Source organism: Oculina patagonica, chromosome 1, assembly GCF_052425735.1.
Source record: "Oculina patagonica isolate OP01 chromosome 1, crgOcupat, whole genome shotgun sequence".
In the NCBI taxonomy this organism is placed as follows: domain Eukaryota; kingdom Metazoa; phylum Cnidaria; class Anthozoa; order Scleractinia; family Oculinidae; genus Oculina; species Oculina patagonica.
The window spans coordinates 45672348-45700278 of record NC_135758.1 but is presented as its reverse complement, the minus strand read 5'-3'; the positions used below and the strand labels follow the sequence as shown (position 1 = coordinate 45700278).

General features: G+C 36.1%; 1 protein-coding gene across 2 annotated transcripts; it reads left to right on the top strand.

Moving 5' to 3' along the window:
- The first annotated feature begins 43 nt into the window (after positions 1–43).
- LOC144633723 (histone-lysine N-methyltransferase EHMT2-like) lies at positions 44–27929 on the top strand. Of its 2 annotated transcripts, none has more exons than XM_078492595.1 (26): positions 44–142; positions 7676–7992; positions 9758–10375; positions 11229–11293; positions 11761–11785; positions 11953–11989; positions 13310–13488; positions 13918–13987; positions 14547–14632; positions 14773–14879; positions 15739–15786; positions 15873–15947; positions 16489–16590; positions 17365–17469; positions 18023–18138; positions 18988–19026; positions 19237–19300; positions 19565–19659; positions 20284–20332; positions 20714–20806; positions 22264–22350; positions 22577–22727; positions 23497–23627; positions 24074–24190; positions 24848–24912; positions 25448–27929. In XM_078492595.1, the coding sequence occupies exons 2-26, from the start codon at positions 7689–7691 to the stop codon at positions 25542–25544; spliced, it is 2925 nt and encodes a 974-aa protein (XP_078348721.1). In that variant the 5' UTR covers positions 44–142; positions 7676–7688; the 3' UTR covers positions 25545–27929. The 2 variants fall into 2 exon arrangements, with proteins under 2 accessions (XP_078348721.1, XP_078348712.1); XM_078492586.1 differs by having other exon boundaries at positions 7676–8139.
- The last annotated feature ends 2 nt before the right edge of the window (positions 27930–27931 follow it).

Sequence of the window (27931 nt, the reverse complement as noted above, 5' to 3'; positions counted from 1 at the left end):
GCAATGTTACAGCGGGCGCCGACATTCCCCCGTGCCCGTGCGCGCTCGTGATACGTTAATTTTATTCCGGTTTTTCGCGGGTCGAGTTCTGACTTGAATCAACTTGAATGTATAATTGAGTTGGCAAGTCCATACAAGAAAGGTAAGCGTGTGTATTCTTGTCCATATATTTGATTTTATTTAGTCATAATCAACAATACTAGACTTAGTATTCTTAGATGGCGTTTGTTAGTTTGATTGAGTGCGATTTTTGAAAATGGCTGTTCGCGCCGTAGCAGCGTGGCTCGATGTTGTTTATGTGCTGTGACTTTCACAATGCTCTTGTTTTCGCGGATTCCCTAAAATCGGTTTGTTCTCTAGCCACAAAAATAGCTTCACTGCCTACCGATATTGTGATCAAACACTACAACCTATTTACTTCGTTGATTTCGCTCCCCTCGCCCTCGTTAATGGAGATCGCCTAGCTGGTGGTTTGAAGTCGTGACTGCACGGCTGATTTTCGATCGCTTTGCATTGAGGAAAAGATCAGTGAAGCGTGATGAAAAGATTCAAGATTTTATCTTCCATGTTGGCTATCAAATTTCGCTGTTCTTTGTGTTTGATGGTGGAAGGCCTTCTGCTAAACATAAGACAAGAATTCTACACTCGGTGTTTCCAATCCACGGGCTTGTTTCATGGTTTCTGCTTGACACATCTCGTATGCAAAACACGCCTCTAATAATTAAGAGGGGAACACAAACAACACTGACTGAACACTGTGAAATGTTCTGTCGTGAGGAAAATGGTTTTGCGAGTCAAAGTTTTTATTAAGCTCAGAAGTATGTACTCAATCAACAAATAACAACAAGTCATGGCCGGAAATGTGATTTTAAAACAATTTAAGGTGTCTGAGATTTTCTTTTCATGAATAAAAATAAAAGACTAGTGATAAGTTTTTGAAATATATTTGCATATATTATCATTATGAAATTTTTGATGTGTGGGGAATGAAGTGTAAGAACTAAAATTTAAACAGTGATCTCCAGCTGGGTGGATTCAAAGTGGCGACACCTGTTTAAGCTCAAACAGCCGTCAACTCTTGAGCTTTGGTAAAATGCTTGTCAAACATTGCTGTGATAACTACATAGTTTGGTTACCTCCAATACCTTTGCAAACGAAATTCAAGGTTTAACGTATCAAATAATGTATCAAACATGTGAGAATAGATGTGTTCGTTGCATTTTTAAACACAGAGAAGAAAGCTGAAAATACAAGATGCAGCGCTTGTTTTTGAAGTTCGAGGTGTTTGCAATTGTGATGAAACACTGTTATAGGCATTTGATGTCTTTTCTCAATTGAAACTAGAAAGTTAAGAAGAAACCAGAGAAATGAAATTGTAAAAATGTATGGTAACTAAGATCAGATTTCCAAACCTCTATTTTGATTGTGATTTCCTTTGTGATGAATTGTAAACAAGTTTGAGATCTCGATCAAAAAAGGTGTTTCACAATTGCTGTTTTTTTTTACCAAGAGTCATTTTGTGTTTTGTATCATGAATACACCTTTTTATCTACCATCTGGATACATGAAAAACAAACAAATAATAAAACAAAACACTGGACCCTGTTTAACTGCTGCCTCAAAAACAGAAATAATTTATGTGAAATTTCAAATAATTTATAAGGACTTCCACTTCCATGGGCCTTCTCATAAGAAAAATGTCAGAGTTAATGGGTCAAGTAATGTTAAATAAACGAGCAGTAGTGTTTTATCAAGTTTAAAATACGAGGCAGAGCCAAGTGTTTTAAACTTGATAAAACATGAACTGCGAGTTTATTGAACGGCTTCAAAAACTTCTAATAAAAATCTTTTTGGGTTATTTTGGCCAAGAAAATTTAGCTGTGCCTTTATCAGATATAAAGACACTCATTCAACATTATTTTCCTTCATATTTTTCTAATGAATTATTAATGAGTTTTTGAATTATAAAGGGAAAGTTTGATATGTCAAGTGTAAAATGACTTGTACAAATGTTTTAAGCTGTTTTTCAGGAAACATATTTATTAACCTTTTTCATGATCTTTCTTACTTTGTTTTTTAAGTTAATTTATTTACTTAATGGTATACAAGAAGTAAAAAAATAATAAATTCAAATCAAGAAAATCATCAATGAGGGAATTGTACGACTAAATTGTCTTAAAGGGAGTATGTCACTGATTTTAACAGATTTTTTGAACAGCCAAAATTTATAATATTGTGTATTAGGAAACTTAAAAGTAATTGTCCATTTTTAGTAACAATTGCTATTTTAGAGCATTAAAACTGTTTAAAAGTGCATTTAACTGCAAATGGCTGCGAATGGATATTGATTGCAATTTGAGAACATTAGCCAAGTTTTCAAGTTGTTTCTGTGTGCCTTAAAAAAAACTATATTTGTAGCTGAAGTTTGATTTCTATCCCCAAATGAAGGTTATATCTTCCGTTTAAATGTTCAAAAACAAGGTTTTTCATGGGTAAAGTTGCCTTCATATGAGACCAGTTTAGATAAAAAATCTGCGAAATCCCCGAGACTAACAGGAAAAGTTATGTGCCACCAATATTTCTATATCAAATAAAACTTGTATTTACAGGTTTGAAGTAAAATATATTGTTGATATAATGATAGAATGTGAATAAAAGATATGTTAACAAAACTGCTGTCACACACTTTGTAAGTGGACAATCATTTGTGTTTCAAGCTGTTTGACTTGGTGAGTAAGGTTTGTGTTTCTCACTGGGCTAAAGTAAAGTAAACTTTATTTAAGCAGGGTAGCCCATTCAGCTCATAGGCTGGTATCCAAAGAGGGCCTGCATCTAAAAAATGTACATAAAATTTATAACTAAGCTAAATTACACTGATGGAGAATTTACATAAAAATTTAAAATAACAAATTTTATGTGGAGGGATGGTGTCCATTCTATTTAACATATCACCTTAACGTTCAAATACTCTGATGATTTTTTCCTCAACACACAATAATGTTTCTCGTTGCTCTTGCAATGCCTGAATACCAATGAAATTGTGAAAAATTGAAATGCATTCAGCATGTTTTTCTGCTTTGTACATAAGAACAGAGCAGATATGTAAGCTTCTGCTACTAAGTTTCAGGCGAGATTGCCATAATATGTCACATTTGTGTAGTGAGGATAAAAGAAGCCCAAACTTCACCAATCTTCTACCTTATAGGAAATTAACATTTGTGTTGATTAAGGTATTGAAATTAACGTGACTTATATTAACGCAAAATGGAGGAAAACTTACTCCTGAAAAAAAGGAAATTTAATGCGAAAAAGGAGGTAAATTTTTAAATTGAAGGAAATTAACACAATTAACCCAAGGAAGCGCAGTTTGTGGTGACAAGAACAAATTTAATTTCAACATTGAATGTTTTTGGCCAAAATAATAAGAAGTTGATGTGTCAAATGTTGAACTACCCTTCTGAAAGCAGGCATGAACTGGAAATATCGTAAACAATACTTATACCTGTAGGATTTTACATTGCAAAAGATTGAAATACAGTTAGCAGAAAAGAAAAAATCAACTACATGTATGTCTGGACAGGATCCAGAATTTGTGGTAGTATTAAAAGAAATTAAGGTAGCAGAAATAAATGTGCGGAAATTAACGCCGACAATAATTAACGTGACTTAAATTAACATGAATTTAAGCAAGGTAAAAATCCTATTTGCTTCATGGTAGAACATGTGAACTTAGACTTGAAGTTCATGAAAGTATATAGTAGGATTAATTGAAAATAATGCAGGTGTTGTTAGGCAGAGAAATCATGCAAAAACAAGACGCCTAAAGCTTAATGCTTAAAACCGGGCGGGTGATGTTTAACTACTTTATTAGACAAGTACAGCAAAAACTTTTAAATGCCATATAATTTATATTGAGTAACACGCAAGTCTGTGGATTGCTTGTCCATGCTTGGACAAATTCCTGCTTAGGCCTTCAAATTTTTATTTTTCTTCCGAATACTGAATAACCTAGGTATTGAAAACGTTTTGTGTGCAATCTTGAATAAATGAACTCAAACCAGTTAAATGGCAGTACAAATGATCTCCGACCGAAACAAACAAACAATTTCGTTAAAAACTAAGACGTGTTTTTACATAAAAACATTTTTAGAAATGTACCACACCAAAAAATGGGAATAAGAACAATATAAGAAAGCTTTTCAGCTTTCAAACATGCAAGCTCTTCACGTCAATTTTGGGAAGCAGTCACGCAAACGCAAGTTCTTGATTGCGTGATTCATTGCAGGTCATTTCTCCATCGCCGTTCGGTTCCGACTGAAACTCAAAACCCTTGAATGAAAAACAAAAAATATATATTTTATATTCCTCGCTAAAAAGAGCGGAGTAACCAGAAAATTACAGTATTGGCTCCTGCTCGAATAAAACGAGTAACATAAAAAATAAAAAAAAACGAATAAAACGAGTCAAATATCAAGAATAACAGAAAAATTTCTAAACAAAATTACAAAAGAAAATAAAAAGACTAAAAAAGGGCATGCATTAGACCACATGTATTAGATAACAGATGCTGCTTAAAATCTTAACTAAATGTGAAAAAAAAGATTCAAGATGAGGCGAAGAAACATTTGAATTGCATTAAAAATTTTGAATCCTTAAAAGCAGTGAAAATACTGATGCCGTGATAAAATTTAATTAATTATACGCGCCGAAGGGCAAGTTTTCATTTTTGCCGTCTATTATTTCACACGATGGCTTTACCGATTTACATTCCATTCTAGTTTAAACATTTTGTTTTGTGAGTTCTTGAAAAGCGTGCAAGTAAAGTTTTTACATCAAGAACAAAATAAGGTTCTTTTGTTGGGTAAACATTCAATTCGTCTGTGACACACGACTTTGTCGGCCCAACTGTACACGGATGGAAATAGACAAAATGGACACAATTCTTGCTAAATGAAAAGCATCTTCAAAGTAGAGTCTGGAGCCGTTTTTAAATGCAGGAGCTTGCTGCAAAAACATCGACCTCAGCGACCTGTCGAAACAATCACCGGTTTCGGACTCCAGTACTCGCTTGAGTTGAACGCTTGAATAAAAACACAAAAATATATCTTTCACGTTTAACAGAAATCGGGGTATTAGATAAAATTTTAATTGCTCCTGCTGAGTAAATATCAAAAGTGCGGGATCTGAATCCTGGCCAAGAAAGCGGCCGAGTGAACTACTACGACAAATAACGCAAATATGTAAACATCAACATGGTGCCTCAATCTCTAAATAGATGCCGTGTTCGTTTCAAAAGCCCAAAAAGGCAACTATTAAATACAAATGTGAAAAAATAAAAAAGAACATGAAAACGTTTTAGATGAATTTTTATTCAAGATGGGGTCAAGAAACATTTTAAAAGGCAAAAAGATTTAGAAAATTTCAAAAACGTGAAATTTTGCATGCCGTGGTAGAATTTAATTACATGTATTAAATTACCCGCGCCAAGATTTCATTTTCATTTTGCAGACCATTTGTTTTACTTGCTGGCTTTGCGGATACCTTCACACATACCATCATAGTTCGTAGAAATACTATACATTACCATTTTGTTGACTGAAGTCTTGGGAAGTGTGTAAGTAAAGCTTTTACATCAAGAACAAAAATAAGATTATTTCGCTGTGCAAACATTCAATCGTCTCTGCTACGCGACTTTGCCGGCTCAACTGTACACGGATGAAAATGGACACAATTTTTTCTATTAAATGAAGAGCATCTTCAAAGTATTCCGGCTCAAAAATTCTCTGGCTACCAGCCCTTTTTTAAAAGCAGTTATGCGTGAAGCTTGCTGCAAAATCATTGCGTGACTGACGTAGCAGTTTTCAAAAAAAAATAATAATTGCTTGGACGTGTCAAAAAAATCACCGGTTTCGCAAACCAGTACTCAAACGCTTGAATAACACAAAAATATATATTTCACGCTTAAGAGAATTGAGGGTATTAGATAAAATTTAAAATAGGAGAGTGATTTAATAGCTTCTGCCGAGTAAACATCAAGGGTGCGTGATTTGAATCCTGGCCAAGAAAGTGGCCGAGCGGGTCTGGAACGATTTACCGACAAGACTACTACTACTACCACTACTACTACGACGACGAAAAAATTCCGGGCGATTTATGAACCGGGCCGGCCCAGTCTCCCCGCCCGGTTAATTACAGAATGCTTTGGTAATTTAGAGTTTTGCCCTTATGTCCTTTGTCTGTGACACTTCTTATTTCAAACCCAAATTCCTAACCACACCCTATAATTTCTCAGTGGCAATTTGTTGGCATGATCACTGGTGACATAAAACAAGAGATTCACAAAATGATAAACTATGCCCACATCAAAACAAAATTGGTAGCATTGGTTCTTACAACACCAAGTAATGCGGCTTAAATTCCATGCAGTACTTATGTCGACAGTATTTGATTTAGTAAACCATAGAATTGTAATGGTTATGATTATTATATCGACGTAATCATTATTTTTAATGATACTGAGTATTTGACTGAACAATAGCTACACAACTTAAAGGAGGAGTTCACTCCAGAATGGCCATTTATTTTCTTTACGCCAATAAAAAGTTTACACAAAGATATGTTATTCACCAAAATTTCAGCCTCCAACGTGCGCTTTAACCCTACGAAATCTTTCCCAAAACTCAACAACTAAACATCTTGGAGCTGTAAATGTATGTGTGACGTCAAAGAGCTCAGCCTGAAGTTTGGCGGGGAAATTTAAATACTCGAAACTCCTTGTTTCTTCGTAGTGGCTTTTGTTTGTCAAAATGCCTGTTTGTGCAGCTCCATTTTCCTCAAACAGCGCTCCAAAAAAATAAAAAACAAGAAGTTTTGACAATAAAAATTTTCCCGCCAAACTTACCACGTAAGACTGAGCTCTTTGACGTCACGCATACATTTACAGCTCCAAGATGGCGGCGTTCAGTTGTCGAGTTTTGGGAAAGATTTCGTATGGTTATAGCGAACGTTGGAGGTTGAAATTTTGGTGAATAACATATCTTTGTTTAAACTTTTTATTGGCGTAAAGAAAATAAATGGCCACTCTGGAGTGAACTTCTCCTTTAAAAATTCTGCTAAATTTGTTTTCAAAAAACACTACCAAGTTAATTCTAAGCTTCCATGAGTAGTGACTATCTTAATTATTAAGATTAATTATAATTTATGTTAATTTATTTTATACAATAAATTAAGAATGCTATAAACAATTTTAAAATGTCAATTTAGTTTATAGAAATACAACTGTACTGTGTCTGTCTTACTGTCATGGCAACTAATTAACTAGCTAAAAAAAGGTAATATGCAAAATAAATATTGGAAATAAATTTTGGTTAACTTTACTGAGAGTGTTATGCTGTGAGATATTATGAAATGTGTGTATGTTCTGTTTTAAATATTAATCAGTAATTTTTTTGTTGGATATACCTATATACAGTAATGTGTAATTTATTTTATGTTGTACATGTATCTTACCCCAATAGTACTTTGCAAGGGAGTGTTTTGTCTGCCTTTGTAAATGTGTACCTGGTATTTCAAGTAGCCAGGAGCATGTAGTGGACAAATTGCATTTTTCTGTCCATTGTAACATACATTTACTTTTTAAGTCATTTCAGAACAATTTTATGGTTATTTCTTTCAGGGTGTTCAAGCCAATGGATTGCCATGGCAACCATCGCTACCACCCTTACGCCCCTCCAGCAGATGCTCGTCATGAAAGGTATCTTGGAAGGGAATGGCATAGGCGAGATCACGATCCTACCTTTCGACCTGATGGGCACAGGGGAGGAAGGAACAGCAGGTATCCAGGTGGCCGTAGGGGAACAGGAAATATGACACGATCAATAGACAGAGCAGATGTGTACCATAGTCATCCTCCCCACAGGCCAGTGAGGGAAGGACACTTAGATCCAAGATATGATGGGCCACCACGAAGACCTTCTCCTCCGTGGTACCAAGGTAGATCAATGCATTATGGCCCACCTCGCCCACCAACCAACTATTACTATGAAAGGAACACCAGGGTACATTATAGAGAAGCTGGATATGGCCCCCCACCCAGGTTGCACCCCAAGAGTATGAGACCAGCCAGTGCACATCCCACAGGTCTTGTAGTATCTTTTCAAAAAAATACAGTGGCAGGGCTGAAAGACACAGGCACAATAATGTTCATTCAAAATTTAATTTTTTTAAAAAAATCCCAACAATCACAGAAGCTAGTGAAAAAGTTTGTTTTTTATTAACACTGACTGACTAGACTCCAAGGTTGTTTTTTGTGTACATTTTCTTCGACAGTGGTTTACAGTAGCTGCATCATCTTAACAACCTCTTTGTCATTAAAGTAACTATTACAGCCATCACTCCTGTGTTTGAAGTATAGTTACGGTTCTGTTTGTTGTTATTTCTGATTTGCTGTAGTGTAAGAGCTGTATTTGTGGTATTGTGTCATATCTGGTGTAAACAGGTTTTACAGGTATTGTATGTACATGCTTGATTGTTCACAACTGTATGAAGAAAAAGAAAAAATAGTTCTATTCCTTGAAGTGCTCCTTCAGTTATCATAGACACAATATGGAACACAGATCCTTCTTGATTCTGTTTTTCACGTTTCATTTTATTTTTCCCCTTTTGCATTTTTGGTTGTGTCACAAATGTGTCTGTTTTCAGCCCTGTTGCTGTGTTAAAATTGCATGATTGTACATCTGGCAAAACGTGCTGTAAAGTAAGCCCAGGATAAAAGGTAAAACTAACAATCTTGCTAGTCTCCAACTGCCAAGTACAGTAAATAGTTGCTTCTCTAAAGCTCTTCTTTAAATGCTCTTCTGTTGAAGCACTCCAATACATACATGCTAAATAAATATAACTATACATACATGTGTAATTCATGACATTTAACGTACAGTGTAATCATATCAGTAGTAAAATTCATGGGTCTGTTTTGCTCTTTGTACCACAATTGGTAAGTAATTCAATGGTTCACAAGCAACTTGGTGTTTAGTAATAGCCTTGGTAATAGCTTAGTAGGTGTAATTGTTCTCTGCACTAAAATGGTTACCTGTAATAAAGAAAGAAAACTTTCCTGTCACCAAAACTTTCAGTTTTTCTTTGTTGTATTACAATTTTCCTTGTCACTTATAACGTACTTTGGACTTTAACAGAGGTCAGAGTTCTCTTTCTGAGTCAAAAGTGTGATCCTGACTGCAATGAAAACCAATCTAATAGATATCATTTCTTTGAATTTTATTACTGATATGATTTACATACATGTACAGTAATAGAAAACTGTGTTGAACAATTCAGAGGAACACTGTGGTTGTGAACATACTTTGCCTTTTTCGATTGATTAAATTGTACTCTATGAATTTCTGATACCATTTCTCTCTTATTTTAGAAGTTTTGTGTCATCTTAAATATATCTTTTTACTTTCTTTGATGTGTGATCTTTGGTTGTTTTTTATGCAAGCTGTTTAATGCATCAGTAACAAAGACTAATTGCTTGATCAATAAAAGTAAATAGCTGTTAGTTATTGCATGTAGCTGAGTAACATTGTAGACTATGTTTTTTATCACATTTAAAGATAAAAATCAAAGATCTTACATGTTTTGTGCATGTATCTCTCTAAATGGGTTTTTGCCCTCTGATAAAAAATGAAAATTGTATTATTATTTAATGTTTGCCTGTTATTTATTGTTTTATTTTGATTGTATAATATTAACTTTTTAGGCTCATCATTTCCAAAATCATTATCAACCACACCAACAGGAAGTCCGAGCTTCAGCAAGAACTCAACAACAAAGATGTCAGACTCTGCATGTTCATCTAAACAGACAAACACTGGTCTAGTGTACAGACATCAAAACTTGACTAGTGATCTTTCATCAGTGGACAAACAAACAACTTCTGATGTCAAGAATCCATCAATTGTCAAGGTTGCACCATTCAGTCATCAGCCGTCACCTAACTGCGCTAAATCCTCAGTAGGCACAAGCTCGTCTTCTCTAACACCAAACAATTCTACTATTGAAACAAATGTTCAGGTCAAACCTGAAAATCAAATGGTGTTGCATTTACAAAGTAAAATAACAGAAGCCACTGCTTCTGAAGGAAGCACTGAAAGAGAGACTTGTCTTGCTCCAGAAGGTGGCTTAATGACAGTTTTTGCACCCACAGCAGACGGTCAGATGCGACCTATTTGTAGGACAATCTGTAGTTGCCAACTACGGAAACGAGCTGAGAAATATATTGACAAAGGGAAAACAAAGGATGACTCTATTGTTATAGACTCTGATGAAGAAGATGACAAAAAGAATGTTGTGGCTGTCAACACCATTAATAAACAAGGTACTGTAAACACCCGCGGATAAGCCGCACCCGCAAATAAGCCGCACCCTGAGTTTAACAACTCAAATATTAGAAAAAAAGTTTTTCGAAAGTAAGTCAAAGAAAATCCAAAGTCGAGTCAAAAATCCAAAGTTGAGACTTTAGGAAGTCTTCTTCATCGAATGTAAACTCAATGAACATTGAAACAGAAAATACTTCAGTCTTAACCCACAATTTGAGCTCTTTAATATAATAAAACCAACTTTGACATATTATGGGTGATCTTTTTCTGGCATTTTTTGACAGGTATTTCTTCATTCAACGTAGTTTTTTTTTTTGGTTAAAACTTTGAAATTAATTTGAGTTTGAACCCTCAAGCTGTTCGATTACAGTGTGCAATTTTAAACTAATACAACATGTATATCACTAAGAGTAAGTAATGGTGACAGTTGATTTTTTTATGCTTTTATTTTGGTCTCCTTTTTTTCATGCAGTTTAAATCAGCTATAGAAATAGTTTAGTCAGGGTTCGGACGCGCCTTGAAAGTCCTTGAAATTGGTTTTCGACCCTTGAAAGTCCTTGATTTATTTTTTGAACGTCAAAAGGCTTCAAGGCAATGAGGAGACTGCCAAAATAAGTGATTTTTTTAGTTCTTCAGCAAGCACATCAACCGTTGATTTGGGGTAAATTTTGTGAAAAAAGTCCTTGAAATTTCCAGGAATGGTCCTGGAGAGTCCTTGAAAAGTTCTTGAATTTTTGGCCTGAAAAAGCGTCCGAATCCTGTTTAGTTAAGACATAGTTTATTTCAGCACGAAGAGCTCAGGAGCCGTAGCTCGTTAAAACACTCTCATGGTTTATTTGTCATTACATTTAGGTGTTAAAACACTTCCAGAAAGCTGTAGTCCTGTTAAAGATAAACCAAGTGAGCTGTGTGAATCAGTAAGTTCAACAATTAATTACAGAGTTTTTTTGTGAATTTCTACATTTGTTGTTCTCAGTGTTTAAAGGAGCTATGTCATGGCCAACACATCTTGAAAAAATTAGCAAACTTTTCAAGTTTATTTTATGTAATCTGTCTTAATCTTCATCATTTGGAACCTTTTTTCCCCTGGGGTTTTGTAACGCTGTTGGTGTTTTTTCTGTGTTAGAAAACCATTATTTTGAGTGCAATTTGAAAGTAATCAGAAAATGACTTAAAATACTACTTCTTTAATGCCTGTGCATAGTGTTATTTATGAATTAACTGCCAGTTATCTGCCTTTAACAATAGTATTTATTCACTTTTTAACTCTCAAACTCTAAGTCAGCATCAATTTTTATTATTTTTCTCTTGTCCATTTTGGCATTTTTTAATTTAACAACACTGTTTGTATTAATGGGTTTGGATTGCTGTTAATTTTTTTCAGAGTTTTCTGGATTCACCAAGAAAAAGTATGAACATGTTTTATGTGACAGTTTTGTAAACTATTTTGCTGTTGTTTATCTACCTGTGCATTTTTTAAATTTTTATGTCATTTTATTGGCCGGTTTTTCTCTTACCACCCAAAAAGTGAATCTTAATTTTGGTTTATATACTGTGCTCCATTTGTCTTTGTTAGGAGCAAAAATGAGTACAGAAAGTGCTTCAGTAAACAGGTGAGCCTTATATACATGTAAGATTGTGCACAACACGACAAAAAACAACAACAACAGAGATGTTCATTTCTTCTGTCTGATTCAAAGTCAGTCTGTCATTTCAGAGTTGCTTACACTTGTAAACTTATCTTAAACTGTTTTCAACTGTTTTCGTGTGATAGTGACTAACTGTAAGAGATTGACATAAAACAGACAGTTTATGTTCTTTGTATAGTTTGAAACTGCTTGAAGGTTCTTGTTGAATTCAAAATTTGAGAGAAAAACAAAGAACTCCAAAATAAATTTTGCATCTTGAAACAATGAGAACCACGATAAAAGATTGCTTATTATGCTTTCATTTATGGTCGTGTTGTGGCTCATTTTACCCTGGGTACAATTTGGTATTTTCTTTTGTTTAATATTTATTATTGAATATTATCTATACACTAGAACAAAAGAAAATACCACATTGTATGACAGGGGAAAAATTGAACCCCAACACTTGTACAAAGAGGATCCTTAAGGTCATTGCCCTGAAATAGAACTGAACACAATTTTTAAACCAAACTTGGCCTACTGGTTTATTACTTTAAGGGAACTTAAATTTTGAAATAAAAAAGGGGGGTCACCAGATTCGTTTAGGAGCAGGAAGACCTTGTATATTCCATATAATTCCTTTAAAATTCCTCTGCAAATACTAGCAAAGTACACGTTTTTAACGATAATTTATTTTTCAAACACATGAATTGATCTGTTTTCATTTTACAGAAAGATTTTGATCGCTACACCTAAAATATGAGAAAAAATTGATAGGTCACCAGACTCGTTTAGGAGAAAGTGACAATTAACTTCTCTCGCGGACTAAGCTGCATAGAAAAAAGCAGCCATTTTGTTGATGTGTGCGCACGCGCGCGCGCTAATTACGCGTAAAATTCTGCGCAGTAAGGATGCGCAATGCAATACAGGGCAATGACCTTAAGGGGGGGGGGGTAAATCCCATTTTCCAGCCTATTGTTTTCCCAAATCCCATTCCTAGTTTGATTTTTTGTTTGGGATTCCCACTCCCAGTGAAAATGTAAACAAATCCCAGTTCCCATTCAAAGTCATCATTTTGGTGTTTTCTGAGAAGAATGAATACCACAAGCCCACTAATGCCTATGTATCAATTTAACAGTGCGTGTGTGGTTGATCGCGTTTCTCAGATGCATTTTCCCCTGATCCTTCTTCCTTGAAACAGCTCTGCATGAATGTTTTGTAACTCCTTTTGACAACAGCTTTTTCTAGAAAAGTAGCAATGTTTTCCAATGGGCAATTACTGGTACTTTCTCCTTTGATTTACAGTTCCTCTTTAGAAGATCAGTCAGCAGCCATTGAAGCTACAGAAGCATCAAGTCCTTTGCTAGAATCTGTGGCAGACACAGTTTCCAGGGTGATGGATGGATTACGGCAGAGTCTTGGTGAAGCATGGAGCAGTAGTACATCGTCAGACTCGTCATCAGTAGTTAGTGCTAATATCGCAGGTATTACAAATGATAACAGCCGAAGTGTCGGTCATGCTTTTGAGTGTTTAGGCTTTGTGGTTTAAATTTCAGGATATGTTAATACTTTTTGACCTAAAAGCTGCTGTGAAATAAATGTTACATTTAAAAACTCGAGATGGGGGTGAGCGTTCATATATCTAAACAAACAGAGATAAATTAATTCTTCTTCTTTGTCAAGCATCTAGATATTATGTAGAGTCTCGTTTTATAGTAAATGAGGGCGAAGATGTCTTCTACTTAGGTTGCACTTAAACAACAATTCTTTTCAGAACTACTCTCACCTTGATGATCACGCTACACTAACTAAATTCAAGTTTATAGTTTCTTTTGTGATAAAACCCACTTCAAAATAAAATTATTGGTTTTTTTTATTACTTAAGTTACTTTGTGCTAACTTCTTACTTGCAGATGAAACTACAGTTCTAGGAGATCCACAAATCCTTCGTGGAATATTAAATATATGTAAAGAAACAGTCAAGTAAGTGTCTTTACCCATCGTGTAGGAAAAAGTGTAAAAAAGGAAAGTCTGTATTGCACTGACAGCCTGCAGCTCTTGCTGACTTAACACAAAATGTTTGGGTTTTTTTTCTTGATGCTAAATACAATGATCGACAGAAGATCAGATCTTGAAAAACAAGGATTCTTCAAACTTGAGATAAATTGAGAAACATCTAATTTTCTGCGAGGGCGAAGAAAAAATTAAACCCAAACGATCTTCCGCACACCTGTCAGACGCTGTAACCACTGAGCTACAGATACTCGTAGTGAGCGAGGCCATTTATTCTTCGTTCGTGTTCGTCAAATTGTTAATGAAGCTGCTCTGTTGACACCTGAAACGTGTTATAAAGAAATATGGTTTTAATAGAAGACTATAGATTTCGAAGAGGCCTGGGCTTTGTCTTGGAGGATGCCAAGATTCTCACTGAACAAACTCAAAGATCATTAAAAAGGTTAAGTAGTTGAATAACATTTACAATGTAAACGTTCTCTTGTTATGACGTTACTTTTTTAAAATGGTTTAAATTCTTTCTTTTCAGACCACATAAGAAGCCAAAGACATCTCCGAGGAATTTGTATACCGCGGCAAAAGACTGCAATATCCAAAAAGTTCTTGCTCTACTGGGTAAGTTCTATCTTCCTTACAAACGTAGTAAATGTTCTTTTTTTGTATGTTTACAGAGTTGAAAATCAATGAAAAATAAATAAAAATTGTTACGAGTTACGAGAGGTGCGACTTTTTGTGTTTTGTTTCTTTGTTTGCAGTCGAGGGATGTGATCCAAACCAGCAACTGTTGAAAGCGAAAGGAAAGACAGCCATGCATGCAGCTGCTGCAGGAGGCTATGTTGATATCATGGCCTGTCTGAGACTGGTAAAACAAACTGTAACAAGTAGAATATCACTGTGTAACTCTGATATAACAAACAAGTAAACCGTTTGGGACGGGCTGTTATCAAAGGCAGTGATAGACGGGACAAAATTGTGTACAACGAAACGGTGCCTTAGGAACATTCCGTAATTTTAGTCAATTTTGTCTCTAAAATTTCGCCGAAACGTGCAAACACTTTTCTGTAAATTTTCTTTATACAATTACTCTGCTACATCTAACACGGCCCTTTTTGAGAACAAAATCGATGTGGTTAGTTTTCCTGAAGATAGTTGTGCCATTTCGTGATAGTTCATTAATGAGCTTACCCACATTTCGAGAACTTGTTTTCGCTACTACGACATTTTCGCAAAAGCCTGTTATAAAGTTACAACGGTTAACACTGTTTTCTGCCAAAATGACACTGGTCGTTAAATTTCGTAGTCGTACTCGTCGTACTAGAATCTAACGTTGTCTAATCATTTCAACACGCGGATAACGCGGGTAATGCAAACGATTTGATTGAACAAACTGTTTGATGAAAGTAAAATTGGGGTGTGCAAGATACTGTACCAGGTGTTTCAAGTAGTAACTCTGAAGGTGGCAAAAAATATCGTATAGGGTAAAGTATAGGCAGAGTAATATTATAAAAATATATCGATCAAACGCCTTATAACTTGATGGGTTAAAACACAGTGTTAATACAACCAACTATTTTGACGAACGGTTTTCCATAGACTTTTTTCTGTATATCAGTTTATTAATTTGCGAATGTATTACACAGTTTACATTATTATCGGGTAATTGTTTTCACGGGAATCAAGATTTCGCTGATTTCTCATGAATTTTCTTTTTTAATTTTTAGGCGGGATGCGACATAAACCTCGTGGATTATGAAAATAGAACACCTTTGGTAAGTGTGGGAGAGTTAAAAAAGTCTTGTTTTTTCGTATTTGTTTCATTATTTATTGAATAATGCCTGCTGCTTTTCTGTGATAGTTCGATGCAATTAGTAACCACAAAGTGAAGGCTGTGGAATACCTCATTGATTGTGGAGCAGTCCTCGGAGTCAAGGTACATTGATTACATGATTCGCATTTCTGGGCTCGCTTTCTGCTCCATACACGTAGCTGTTATTAATTCAAAGTTTGTCCATATTCTATTCCATTTCCATCCCCCTCCCGCCCCCCCCACAACACTGATCCCCGCCATCGTTAGTCATCGTTACTTCCTAACGGAGTTTTGTCATTTGTCACGAGCGGCAGTGTTTCATCGGGATGAAACACCTAGAAGAGAGTTGAAAATACGACGCGCAGTGGAGTAATTTTAACGAAATTCGAGGTGTTTGGATAGCCGACGAAACACTGTTCCAAGTGCTTGATATATTTTATCGACTGAAACAAAAACTACGGAGTAAACGGAGAAATAAAATCGTAAATATCTATGCTAATTAAGACCGCGTAACCAAACCTCATTCACGGTTTTGTTTTTGTTTTAACGCAATGAATTATTAATGAGTTTGTAAAGTACTATTCTACAAAATTAAACTACCACTGCTAATTTCATACGGGTGTTATTATTGTACCACACACATGTGTGTAATACAATTTTGCAGGACACCAAAGGTATGACGTGTTTCCATCTGGCCACCCGTCAGGGACACACGGATCTGATCAAGTTGTTGCTTAAAACAGGAAAGTTTGATATCAACGAAAAGGTAAAGACGCATGATAAAATTAAATACGAGAAATGTTAAGCCAAAAGACTATAAAAAACATCGTTAGCTATATTAATGTAAAAACCTCATTTACTCGTGCCCCAACAAAAAAAGCAGCCAAACTAAGATTTAGTTTGCGAGATTGAAAACTAAAACCAGACAGAGTTATAAGGTATTGACACCTTGTTAGAAACTGCAGATCTCAATCCAAAAGTGCTCAAGCAGTTGATTTGGTGAAGTTCAGAACTTTATTCGATTCATTTTACTGATGGCTGTCATTAGTGCGGTTTTCACTTGAGTGTCGAAAGTAATTCGTGTTTGCATTGGTTTTGCATTACTATGCTCAGTGATTGGTTTAAAAATCTTGCGCCATTTTCTCAGCCAATCAGAAGTAAAACCAAAACCAATCGTAACTCGCTTGCGCACGTTTTCCCGCACTTCGTGCCGGCTACACGTATTTGCTTCGAGTTTTGATTGGTTCACTGGATTGTCTGTGTTCTTTGTGATTGGCTAAAGTGATTACTTTGGTTTTGGTTTTACGACACTCAATTGAAAACTGCTCTATATAGAAAGTTGAAAACAAACGTTTTCATATCTGATTGTTTGTTACAAAACAGAAAATGCGCAATTTACTCAGCATGTAAAGCTATACCCCAGCTGCAGAGATCAGTGCGTAGTTTTTTCCCCTCATACTTGTATTCTAAAGGGACAGACCATGAACGTAAAGGCGCCCTGTAAAAATGTTAAGGATATTGTATAACGTTTTCCCAACAGGACGATGGAGGCTGGACCCCAATCATGTGGGCAGCTGAGGACAAACAATTTGACGCCACTCAACTGTTGATTGAACAAGGAGCTAATGTCCACATTAGAGACGAAGTAGGACTGTTTCTTAAGAATTAGAAATTTGGATTAGAAACCACCTTTATGCCTTGCCTGAAGCAAAGTCAAGAAACGGTTTAAGACTAAAATAAGTGTTAACGCGAGCCGTAGGCAAGGGTTAATACAATAACAATCCTTAGAATACTCTCAGAATCACTCAAATGTTTGCACTGGGCAAACAACTCAGTGTCATGTAATAACTAAGTTGCTCAATATGTAGTCATAATTTCTTTTTAAGGGCAGAGAACCCATAAGTAATGGTTAAAACCGACAAAAAAAAGCCAAAGAAACGCAAAAAGTACGAAAATTCAATATTTGCTGTCCACCTTGTGTGCTTGAAGGAAAAATATTCTTTAACGTCACTAAAAAGTTCATTAAAGCCAAAGAATAGTCCGTTAATCTAAGACTTTATCGTTTCATTAACATTGTCGCAATGTTGTCCTTTTTGTTGGAAATTGTCATAATTGATAATCTGTCAATTTTCTTTCCCTTACAATTCCGTGATGTATTTCCTTCGCGTAACGGTTGGAATTTTTTTTATGACACTTAGGAGCTGAACGTTCCCCTTCACTGGGCGGCACTTTCTGGAAATCTTGAAGTGTGCAAACTCCTCTTAACGGAGAATACAGACATCAACAGTCTAAACGTACATATGGAGACACCTCTGTGAGTAATGCACATTCACCAAAATTTCTTTCAGTTGTATATTGTTGATATAAAAGTAGGTCCTGTGACGTGTCTGAAAGTTTTTGTTGTATATTATCTTTTGTTTGTTATAAATCTCAATTTTCGTTTGAGCAATGAGGAGATTTTTTACTCTTTTACTTACAAAACGCAAGTGACAAAACCCGGGCCAGACAAGAACAAGAGGTTTAACTAGACCCAAACTCTCATGCACTTTTCGGCGAACCTCGTGTGCTCTCATCCAATGGAACCTGCCCACATATTTCTTGAGAGTCGTCCCAGTCTTCTCTCGTTTGGCGTGCGCTCGCTGGGAGTTAAAGAAATTACCTTGTGCAACTCATTCTTCAATTTGCATCGACTCTTGGTCACGTTTGGCCCAGGTTTCATAGACAGACAAAAAGCGATGTGGTAAAGTTGTAGCCTGTGTGCAGACGTTGCCTATTTCATTTGCCTCTCTTTTTCGTTTGAAGTAACGAAAATAGGACACGTCTGCATACAGGCTAGTAAAGTTACCCAGAATTGTTGCATTTTGAAAAAAGTAATGCACTTAAAAAAAGCTTGCAGTGACTGCATACTGTTCCAAGCTCGGTAAATGTGCAGCAGAAGAAACGACTGGCTCTGACTGAACTGAGTTATTCGCAAGTGTGCGTTGAACTATGTAATTCATCCGCTCTTGTAAAGTGTCCAAGGCAGTCAAGTTATAAGCAATATCGGTCTATGTACGCTTTCGTTCAGAAGATTTCGTCAACCTACCATTTTTGTCTTCAATTCAATTTTCGCGCTGGTATGTAATGTATGATTTTGACGATTTGTTTATTGTTCCGGTTTCAGACATATCGCTGCAAGGGAAGATCATTATGAATGTGTCCAGTAAGTATCACTTTGGAAAGACTTACAGCAAACTGATGTCATTCACAAAGTAAACCGTGCTAGAGTGAAATTTTTTAATTTTTTGATTTAGTGTCTTTAAAATCGATACGTCCAAACGCAAGCTACATGAATTTACAAAGTTCCTGCCGTCAGTGAACCAATTGAATCACACTTTTCTCTCTGTACTGATTGTGCTTTAAATGTCTGCAGATTGTTTTTGGGTCGGGGAGCTGGCATTCATATCAGGAACAAAGACGGTCACACACCCGAAGAGGTATTGTGTTTGTTGAAGTGGCATTTTTCTAGGACTGTCACGGATTCGAAGACGTTTAAACAACAGCAACCTATTAAAGTCTTTCTATTTTTTCTTTCCAACCAATGTGTGATGTGATTCATTATGAATTCTGGCGTTTTTGCTTTCTTAATCTTATGAAATCGCCCAGTCGAGTTGGTCGTTACGTACGGCATTTTAAAAATCACTAAATGTTATCACAGGTTAAAAAGTTCCAAATTTAATAAAATTTCTGTGATTTTCTAGGTCGCTGAAACCGACTCAAAAGGACAAATTTTGTTGCAAGCAAAACGTGACTTGGAATCATGTCAGGAATCTATCAGACCACGCATCCTTCATAGGTACAAAAAAATGCGTGCAATTACTGTGTGCACCTCTTTTGTCTTAAATGATTTTAAACGGTTCCGCTGAAAGTTCGAGCAATGAGTGCAAAAATTAAGTACCAAAACCCTGCTCATCGTACGGTAACATTTTATATACTATTTGAAACATCTCACTGAAATTCAATTGTCTCAGTGACCCCGTGATAAAACTCTAAAACATTCTCGAGAAAATTAAAGTCAAACCTCGTAAAAATGTTTAACTGATTAAAACTCGCGCCATTTTGTTTTTAACTGGCGTGAAACGTCCGTTTTAACTGAAATGTAGATAATTTCAAATCCATTTTTCTCTCGCGGGGTCGGCTTGAGAGCTAAAATTTTGATAGGTTTTTGTTAGCTGTACTCAAACTGTTATCATGCTATGAGATCTCTGTGGTAACTTTATTTATGTCTGTATTGCTCGAATGTTCGACGGAAACCATCTTAAAATTTGTTCAAACAACAAAAATAATGTAATTGTTACTGTACCATAAAGTTCTCGCTTGTTCTTGTTACGTCTGTGGTTTACACTTATTTTTTTATATCAACGCATTTTACCTTTAAACTGTATTTCCATTTGTAACTGTTTTTATTACGACCACACAGCGATATTTCCCGTGGACAGGAAAACGTTTCAATATCTTGCATAAACGAGGTGTGTTTACTGAGAAGTTTTTTTATTTGATTATTGTTGCTCTTGTCTACTTCGATAACAACTATAGAACCCTCAGAAAAGAGTATTGGGCCGGGATGAACGTTCAGTGCGCGCAAGCATTTATGTATTTATCCTTTACAGAGAATATCAACGATTTTTAGACCGACAATGGCAATGGCCAACGAACCCGTCGAGTATGCTTTTTCTTTCCTCGTAATAATATTCCAGCAAGTCAGTCAAGCTTGCTATGTGAAAAGAGAATTTTGGTGGAGGGAAATTTAGCGTGAGATCAAAGTCTCGACCCTATCTCCCAGATCATGTTAAACTTGCTTTTTTATCTTGAAGGTCTTGTTGATGAAATGTCGGTTTTTCTTTACCCAGGTTGATGATGAACCATACCCGGAATTTACATTCGTCAAAGAATGCTGCGAAATTTATAACGGGACGATAAACTGGAGTATTTCAAAATTCGAGGTACTTTGAGATTTGGAAAATAAATAGATAAGATAGAGAAACGACTGTCGTCGTCGTGGTCGTCGTTGTTGTGTTGTTGTTGTCGTCGTCGTCCATGTAACCTCAGGCTATAACTGTTTTTGAGTCTAATGCTTGCGTGCGCTTTGCGCATGCGCATTAGACTCTTTGTTATATGAAAAAAAAGCTGTTAGCAATCCCAAGGGAATGGTTCGGGATCGATAATCGTTCGCTGTAATGTAGAAAACAATGATCAGCTGCAAGAACGGACTCCGTACGGACACGCACGATTAGTTTCAATTAAAAACAGCCAATCAGCGACACGTGTTCCCACGCATAATTAAAAGTTCTTTCTCAAGTCGCGATTATTCAACACTTGAACAGGACGAAATAATTTTCCAGTTAAGACATTTGTAAGCTTTTTGTGAAAATAAATCTTCGTTTTCAGTTCAGTTAAGCACTTGTGTTTTCGTCTTGCTTAAAAAGCAAGACGTCTTTGAGAAAAAAATATTTCGACGGCGACTCGCGTTTATTTACACAATGCGACCAAATATTTATTTTGTTTTAAAAAATAGAAAACTTTACCTCGTATTTTGTATTTAAGTCATTCGAATTTTGACCAATTTTTTCTTTACAGTGCAAACAAAAAGCTTCAAAAAATAAAAGATGTACATGGATAAATGTAAATCAAGTTACGCGACTAAATCAAAATGCGTTTGTTTGGCCGCTTTGCAGTATTACACTGTCCCGGCCTTTGTCATACACTGAAATCGAATTTCATGCTTTTACGACTCTCAGAGATCTTAAGTTCTTCTTACAGCTAGAAAAATCATAAAATGGTTACATTGATATGGAAGTGATGATTCGCGAAATTTGTACATCATGATAAACAGTCTTCGCTCCTGTGTATGGTAGCTCGATAATAATTGCCTAGTTTCCAGCGTTCAAAAGGTCATCATTATATTGACGTGAGCATTTACACCCGTTTTTAGGAAAATCTGTCACTAAGTGCTTACAGTACAATGGAGTAACAGTCACTATTTCAAGTGCTTTTATTGCAAAATCTGTTTCAAGAGTCATCATCAAAATGGTGAAAAATCTGAAAGAAAACGATGTGAAGTTCTTCAACCCTTGTTGTAATGAACATGCTTTTTGTAAATCGTCACGCAATCTTGTCCAAATGTTTAATCGTTTCTGCTTTTACGGACAATACGGAAGAAGTAACATCAACTCCTGTTCATACTTTAAATTTTGTGAAGCATATAACATTTGTGACTGTTTCGTTTTCATCCATAATCATCCACGATGCCCCTAGCTTGCTATAAGCATTTTAAATTAAACTCCCGAACACAAACCTCTAACCAATTTTAACCGGCTTACGAAAACCGCGCAATCTGTATCACTATGCCATACGGCATTAGACTCATGTCACCCTTGGTGACCTATTTTTTCTTTTGCAGGGCTGCGACTGTCAGAGTGACTGCCGTAGTGGGAGAGCTTGTAGATGCTCTGAAAGCAGTGAAAGACAAAGAATTTGGTACAACGAGGTATCTCATGGGTCAAGTTGTTGACTATTAAATCTAACTTGCACTTACTTTTCTCTTAATTGATACCTACCGTTTCTCAGAGGCCTTAAAATAGAACGTAAAATTGTTTTTTTTTTGTTATTTCAGGTACAGAAGTGTTATCATAGTTTGTAGAAAACAGTAAGAAAACGTATACGAATAATTTGAAAACGCGATCTGTAAACCATACATTCTTTATTCGTTGTAGGAGGGTCTTTTAAAAGGTGATATGCAGAAGTATGACCGGCCCTTACTTTTCGAATGTAATCGCATGTGCCAGTGCTGGCAATACTGCCGCAACAGAGTGGTTCAGCGTGGAATGCAGTATCCGTTACAACTCTACAGAACCTACAGGAAAGGTTGGTTGATTTAGTGCACAAACTCTGTTTTCTTATTACTGCCATGAATCCAAATCCAAAGTATCCACAAAAAGGTCTCCGAGACAACCCTTGGTAGGAGAAATTGAACGAAACAGGCTACATCATCATCATCTCTAATCGTACGTAAAGCCGGTACTGCAGTGAGGCAGTGGTATGTTGATTGAATAAGTAAGCACAGATTGAATCTGATCGCACGTTCATCTGCAGATTCATTTCGTGTATGAAGCGTTCAAATTTATTTAAAAATAGTAATACAAAACAAAGACGGTTTATACAATCTACCGAACATTTTTATCAATAATAACAACCCGCCTTCCAATGCAATCAACTAAGAATTTCTCACCCAAACCGTGTGTGCTAACATAAAGATAATAGACAGCGATGACAAATGGAATCTTTTTCTTTACAAAGAAGCCTACCATATCAAGCGTTCAGCACCATCTTTGAACAACTTCGATTTGTGATTTCACAATACATTGATGTGTACATGATTTATAACCAACTTCATAATATCTGACCAAACTTTACGGAATATTTCACGAGTCACTTGTACTTTCTCGGTTTACACACGTGCCTTTCGCTCAGATATGATGAAGTTGGTGATAAATCATACCTACATCTGCACACATCAATATATTGTGAAATCAATGTAGTGTGAAATCAGAAATCGCTGTAATTATAGGTTATTCCTTTAGGCTCTGAATCGAGGAAGGGTCAACACAATAATCGTCAATTGGCGTGTTTGTAGGTTGGGGTGTACGCAGTCTTGCTGAAATTCCACAAGGAAGTTTTGTTTGTGAGTACACGGGTGAGTTAATATCTGACATGGAAGCAGATGCTCGAGATGACGACTCTTACCTGTTTGATCTGGACTGCAAGGTATGTACGAGACGGGGAGCTACTGCGCTGTTTTAAGTCATGTTTTAATTTTCTAAGTCCCTTATTGATAACAGCGCTGGTAAAATAACATTTTTATTATAATATTATTTTTATTTGTTATTGGTGACGAACCGAAGATATTGTCATTGTTTGGGGAAAGGGCCTTTGAGTGGCCAAAAGCAACAACAACAAACCCGTGCAACAGCAACAACTGGACTTAACCAAACGCTGTGTAAACAAAAAAATATGTAATGCAATTTCCATTAGAGAAAGCGACGAGTGGAAATCGCAAAACCTACTTTGAGAGTTGTATAACTATCCACTGCATGGTTTTATATTAAGGGTAGTCTGTTTGTCACAATACTAACACCAGAGTCCACGTTAGAAAGGGGATATTTTTTTACAGTGGCGTTGTGTTTTTATCTCTCATTTTTGTTCTTTTGTAGGAAAGTGCTCATGAGTTGTACTGCATAGACGCCAAGAATTACGGAAACATTAGCAGATTTATCAATCACTCCTGTGAACCAAACGTCTTCCCCATACGCGTATTCATCCATCATAGAGTAAGTCACCTTGGCCACATAGTTTAGGCCTTACGGCGCCCATGCAAAACACCCAAAATGATGTTTTGGGCACAAAAAATATCGACATTTTTTTAGCTGAATGCCGAATAAAGTTGTGTTTCTGTTGAAACCTCGATTTTTGATGAATCGTCAGTCGGGGAAAAATTGCAATAATTAAAACATTACGGAGTTGCGGGAGCGTTAAAAGGAGCCTGGGTCTAGTGCAATTCGTGACGTCAACCCAGGACATCACAGGTTAAAAACCGTAATCGTTGGAAAATAAATCCGTCAATTTAAAACGAGGGTACAAAATATAGTGGGAAAAAGTACACATATTTCCAGACATTTCATATAGTCCAGGGAACACGTACCAGTTGAGCCGAGATTTCGTCTCCGAGAACGGACTAAGCCCGCGGTTTCGTACCTGACGCTGCTTAGCAACATGAGCTATTCACATTACGTCATGTTGACGTGACCGTTTTGGGAAAACTCATGACTGCTCGAGATTTTTCCAAGAAGACAATCCTTCCACTTATTGACATTTACTGTTTTTGGGCAGTGTAGTCTTTAGTGTTAGTGGCTATATTTGTGTAAATATCTCTCAATATTTTACTTCCAGCAAAATATGTTTTGTAGCTTGTAACTTTTTTTTTTCAGGACATTAGATTTCCGAGAATTGCTTTCTTCGCTACGAAGGACATTAAAGTACACGACGAGATTTGGTAAGCACAGCTTAAAAAGAACGTGCTCTGTTGGTCGCGCGGGAGGCTATGTAACTACTTGTATCATTTGAAATGATATACTATTTGCGGAATGTTGGTTCATCATCATCATCATCATCACCTTTATTTACACACGATAGGGTTTAAAGCATAATGCTTGTGTGGTCGTGTAACTATTATACTAAATACTAATAAACTAAATATATTTCTAAATTACTACTAAATACTTATTGTTTTCAAAATTAAGTTGATCAGTTTCCATAATGTTAAAGGAACACGAGCGAGGGAGCCGCTTCGTCTCCACAGTTTTTTTGTGTTCTCTTAACCTTCATGAATTTTTAGTAAATCTATGAAAACTAGTCTAGAGAGTATTTGACTTTCGTTTATAAAATAAATGCTCGCAATAGTTTTATTTTTTCATAGAGGCATGGTACGAGGCTTTGAACCAATCACAGCGCGCGTAATTTCTTTTGTTCTAATTACGTTGAATACACTTTATTGCTTACCATAATCTTGAGTGTTCTTTTCTCCACAGTTTTAATTACGGAGACAGATTCTGGTCAGTTAAAAAGAAGGAGTTTTACTGTGAATGTGACACGCCGAGTTGCAAGTATCGAGATCCTCGCAGTTAACCTCTACTGGTGGTGCTGGTTCCGCAGTTTAGTTCTGTTTCATCTTTCTTCGTGCTGTTCTTCTATTAGGTTTTTTTATTTTTATTATTTGAACTGGTATGACACTGTTGTGCTTGTTATCTGCCAAGTACGTTGTAGTTTAAAATGAATTTCAGCTCAGAGTGATTTCAAACTAGTTTAATTTGTATCCTTCCTTCCTTCGTTCCAGATTTATAATCATAATCCCTTAACAATGAAAAATACAAAACAAACTAGTTTAAAATTATTTTGACCCAAAATTCATTTCAAACTACAACATATACGCCGCTGTAGCAAGCGATGATGTCGTCATAAATATGTCAATCAACAGCTTTTTAGTGTGAACAGTGCTCGTTTCCTCAACTCATATACAGTGTAACCCCCGATAGAATGAAAATGCACGGCTCCCAATTCTTTTGTTTCTTCCATCGCTCCCTGTAATAGTAAGTTGGTCAAAACGAACCTTCTACCTGAGTGTTTATTGTATCGTTATATTCGAGATTTTCCGGGGTTTTTCCCCCAGTAGTTCAACTCAGTACCCACATTAATCATTCTACTTTAGATGACAGTTTAAAATATTCCCAAACGTCAACTCGGTTTCCTTGTAAGGTGTTTGGAGTGGTCACCAGGAATGTGTCAAATCCCTCGGGGGATGGGGTGGGGTGGGGTGGGGTGGGGGGGGGACTTCCATATGAAAGGGGATGCCCGTCGGAAAATTGTTCACAGTATGGGGCGTATCGCGTGCTAAACGAGACCTCGACGGCAAAAAAGTATTTGCGTTCATGTTCTGTTATTGTAAATCGTTCTGTCCCTTTCATATGAGAGTCCCCCCCCCCCCTTCTGCCTGGGGTCGAATCAGTATTGTTTGTTGAGTTGCACATTCAGTTGTTAGCTTGGACCGAGAAATTTTGACGATATAAGCGGCACTTCGCTATAACCGAGTTCCAAATACTTTTTCGCTATGACCGAGTAAGACTATACGGGGGAGAAAGAATTTTGAGATGACTGTCTTTCTGAATGACAAGCCTTAACTGAATACCAAAGTTTTCTTAGTTCTACTTATATCTTGTATTATGTTTATATGAAATTAAGGTATTATAATATATTACATTTTAACTAAACAAATGCATATTTCATTTATCTCTCTTCGTATGTAATTGTATATCCGTGCGTCAAGTTAGTTTCTGACTTCGTGAGTGACTATATAATTATGAATAGGTTTTTATTTTTTCAAACTATTGCATACTCGCGTAAGGGAAATTATAACTTATTTCCTACTTTACAAGATCAACGCATTTGTTGTTAAATGTTAATGTTGTTAACGTAGAAACGAGGCTTAACGTTCTCTACACAAACCAACGATTGATTTTTTTATTGAACACACGTTACGATTTAGTTTTTTTAAAGAACATTGTCTATTTTTAATACACGCCTATTGCTAGCGACGACACTCCTTTTCGTGAAACTCTCTTTTCCCCCCGATTTAAAGGAGCTTCGTCGTGGACAAGGCTTCATAAATAAAATCGCCCGTCAAACCCATCCTTGTTCACTTTTCGGGGTTTTATCACTCCATTGGCGTTTTTTACGTAAGAAAACCCTTTTTTGAGGTTTCCTTCAATTTGAAAGTAATAAGAAAAAAAATGACTTAAAATACCGTGATTTATTACCTATTAAATTACATTTTATTCTCAAAAGCGATCAAGATATCATTTCGTCTTACATTATCAATACATTGTCGGAAAGAAAGGTAACTTGGTCATCAACTGTATGGAATATTTTATGTACCACTAGTCACCACTTAAGTCTCAGAACAGACTTTGAAGAATTGTATGAAAACCAGGAAGGAGAGCTTAAAGGGTCGAGTTTGGGAATAAAGAGGTTAATATTTATGAAAATTTATGAAATTGAACCTTTTCTTTCTGTGTACTTCGAGTGATTGCACGTTGTGGCTCACTTTTTCTTCGTTCATCGATTTATATCGTCTGCTATAAATTTCCTCCATGCAGTCAAACCTCTTCCACTCAATAATATACCGTATTACATGGCGATGCGTTAAATTTTCTTGAATTAACTCATTTTCTTTTAAAAATAAATTATCGCTACTGTGTAGCGTGGTTTTGTTTTGTTCTGTACTTGTTGCACGCCTCAAATTTATTCATATTAGAGTGGAAGTTTATTAAGTAAAATGTGACCCTATGGCCTAACATGTGTCTTGGTCGAAAACTTCATTTTTATTTAGAAGACTGTTTTTTAATGAGACCTAAGTCTATTTCATGTAAAGTAGTGTGCCCTTATCTTACTCTGATACGCTTGTAAATTGACCAAAGAACATGACAACAAATAAATATCTTTTTCGTGTGGTTTTAACT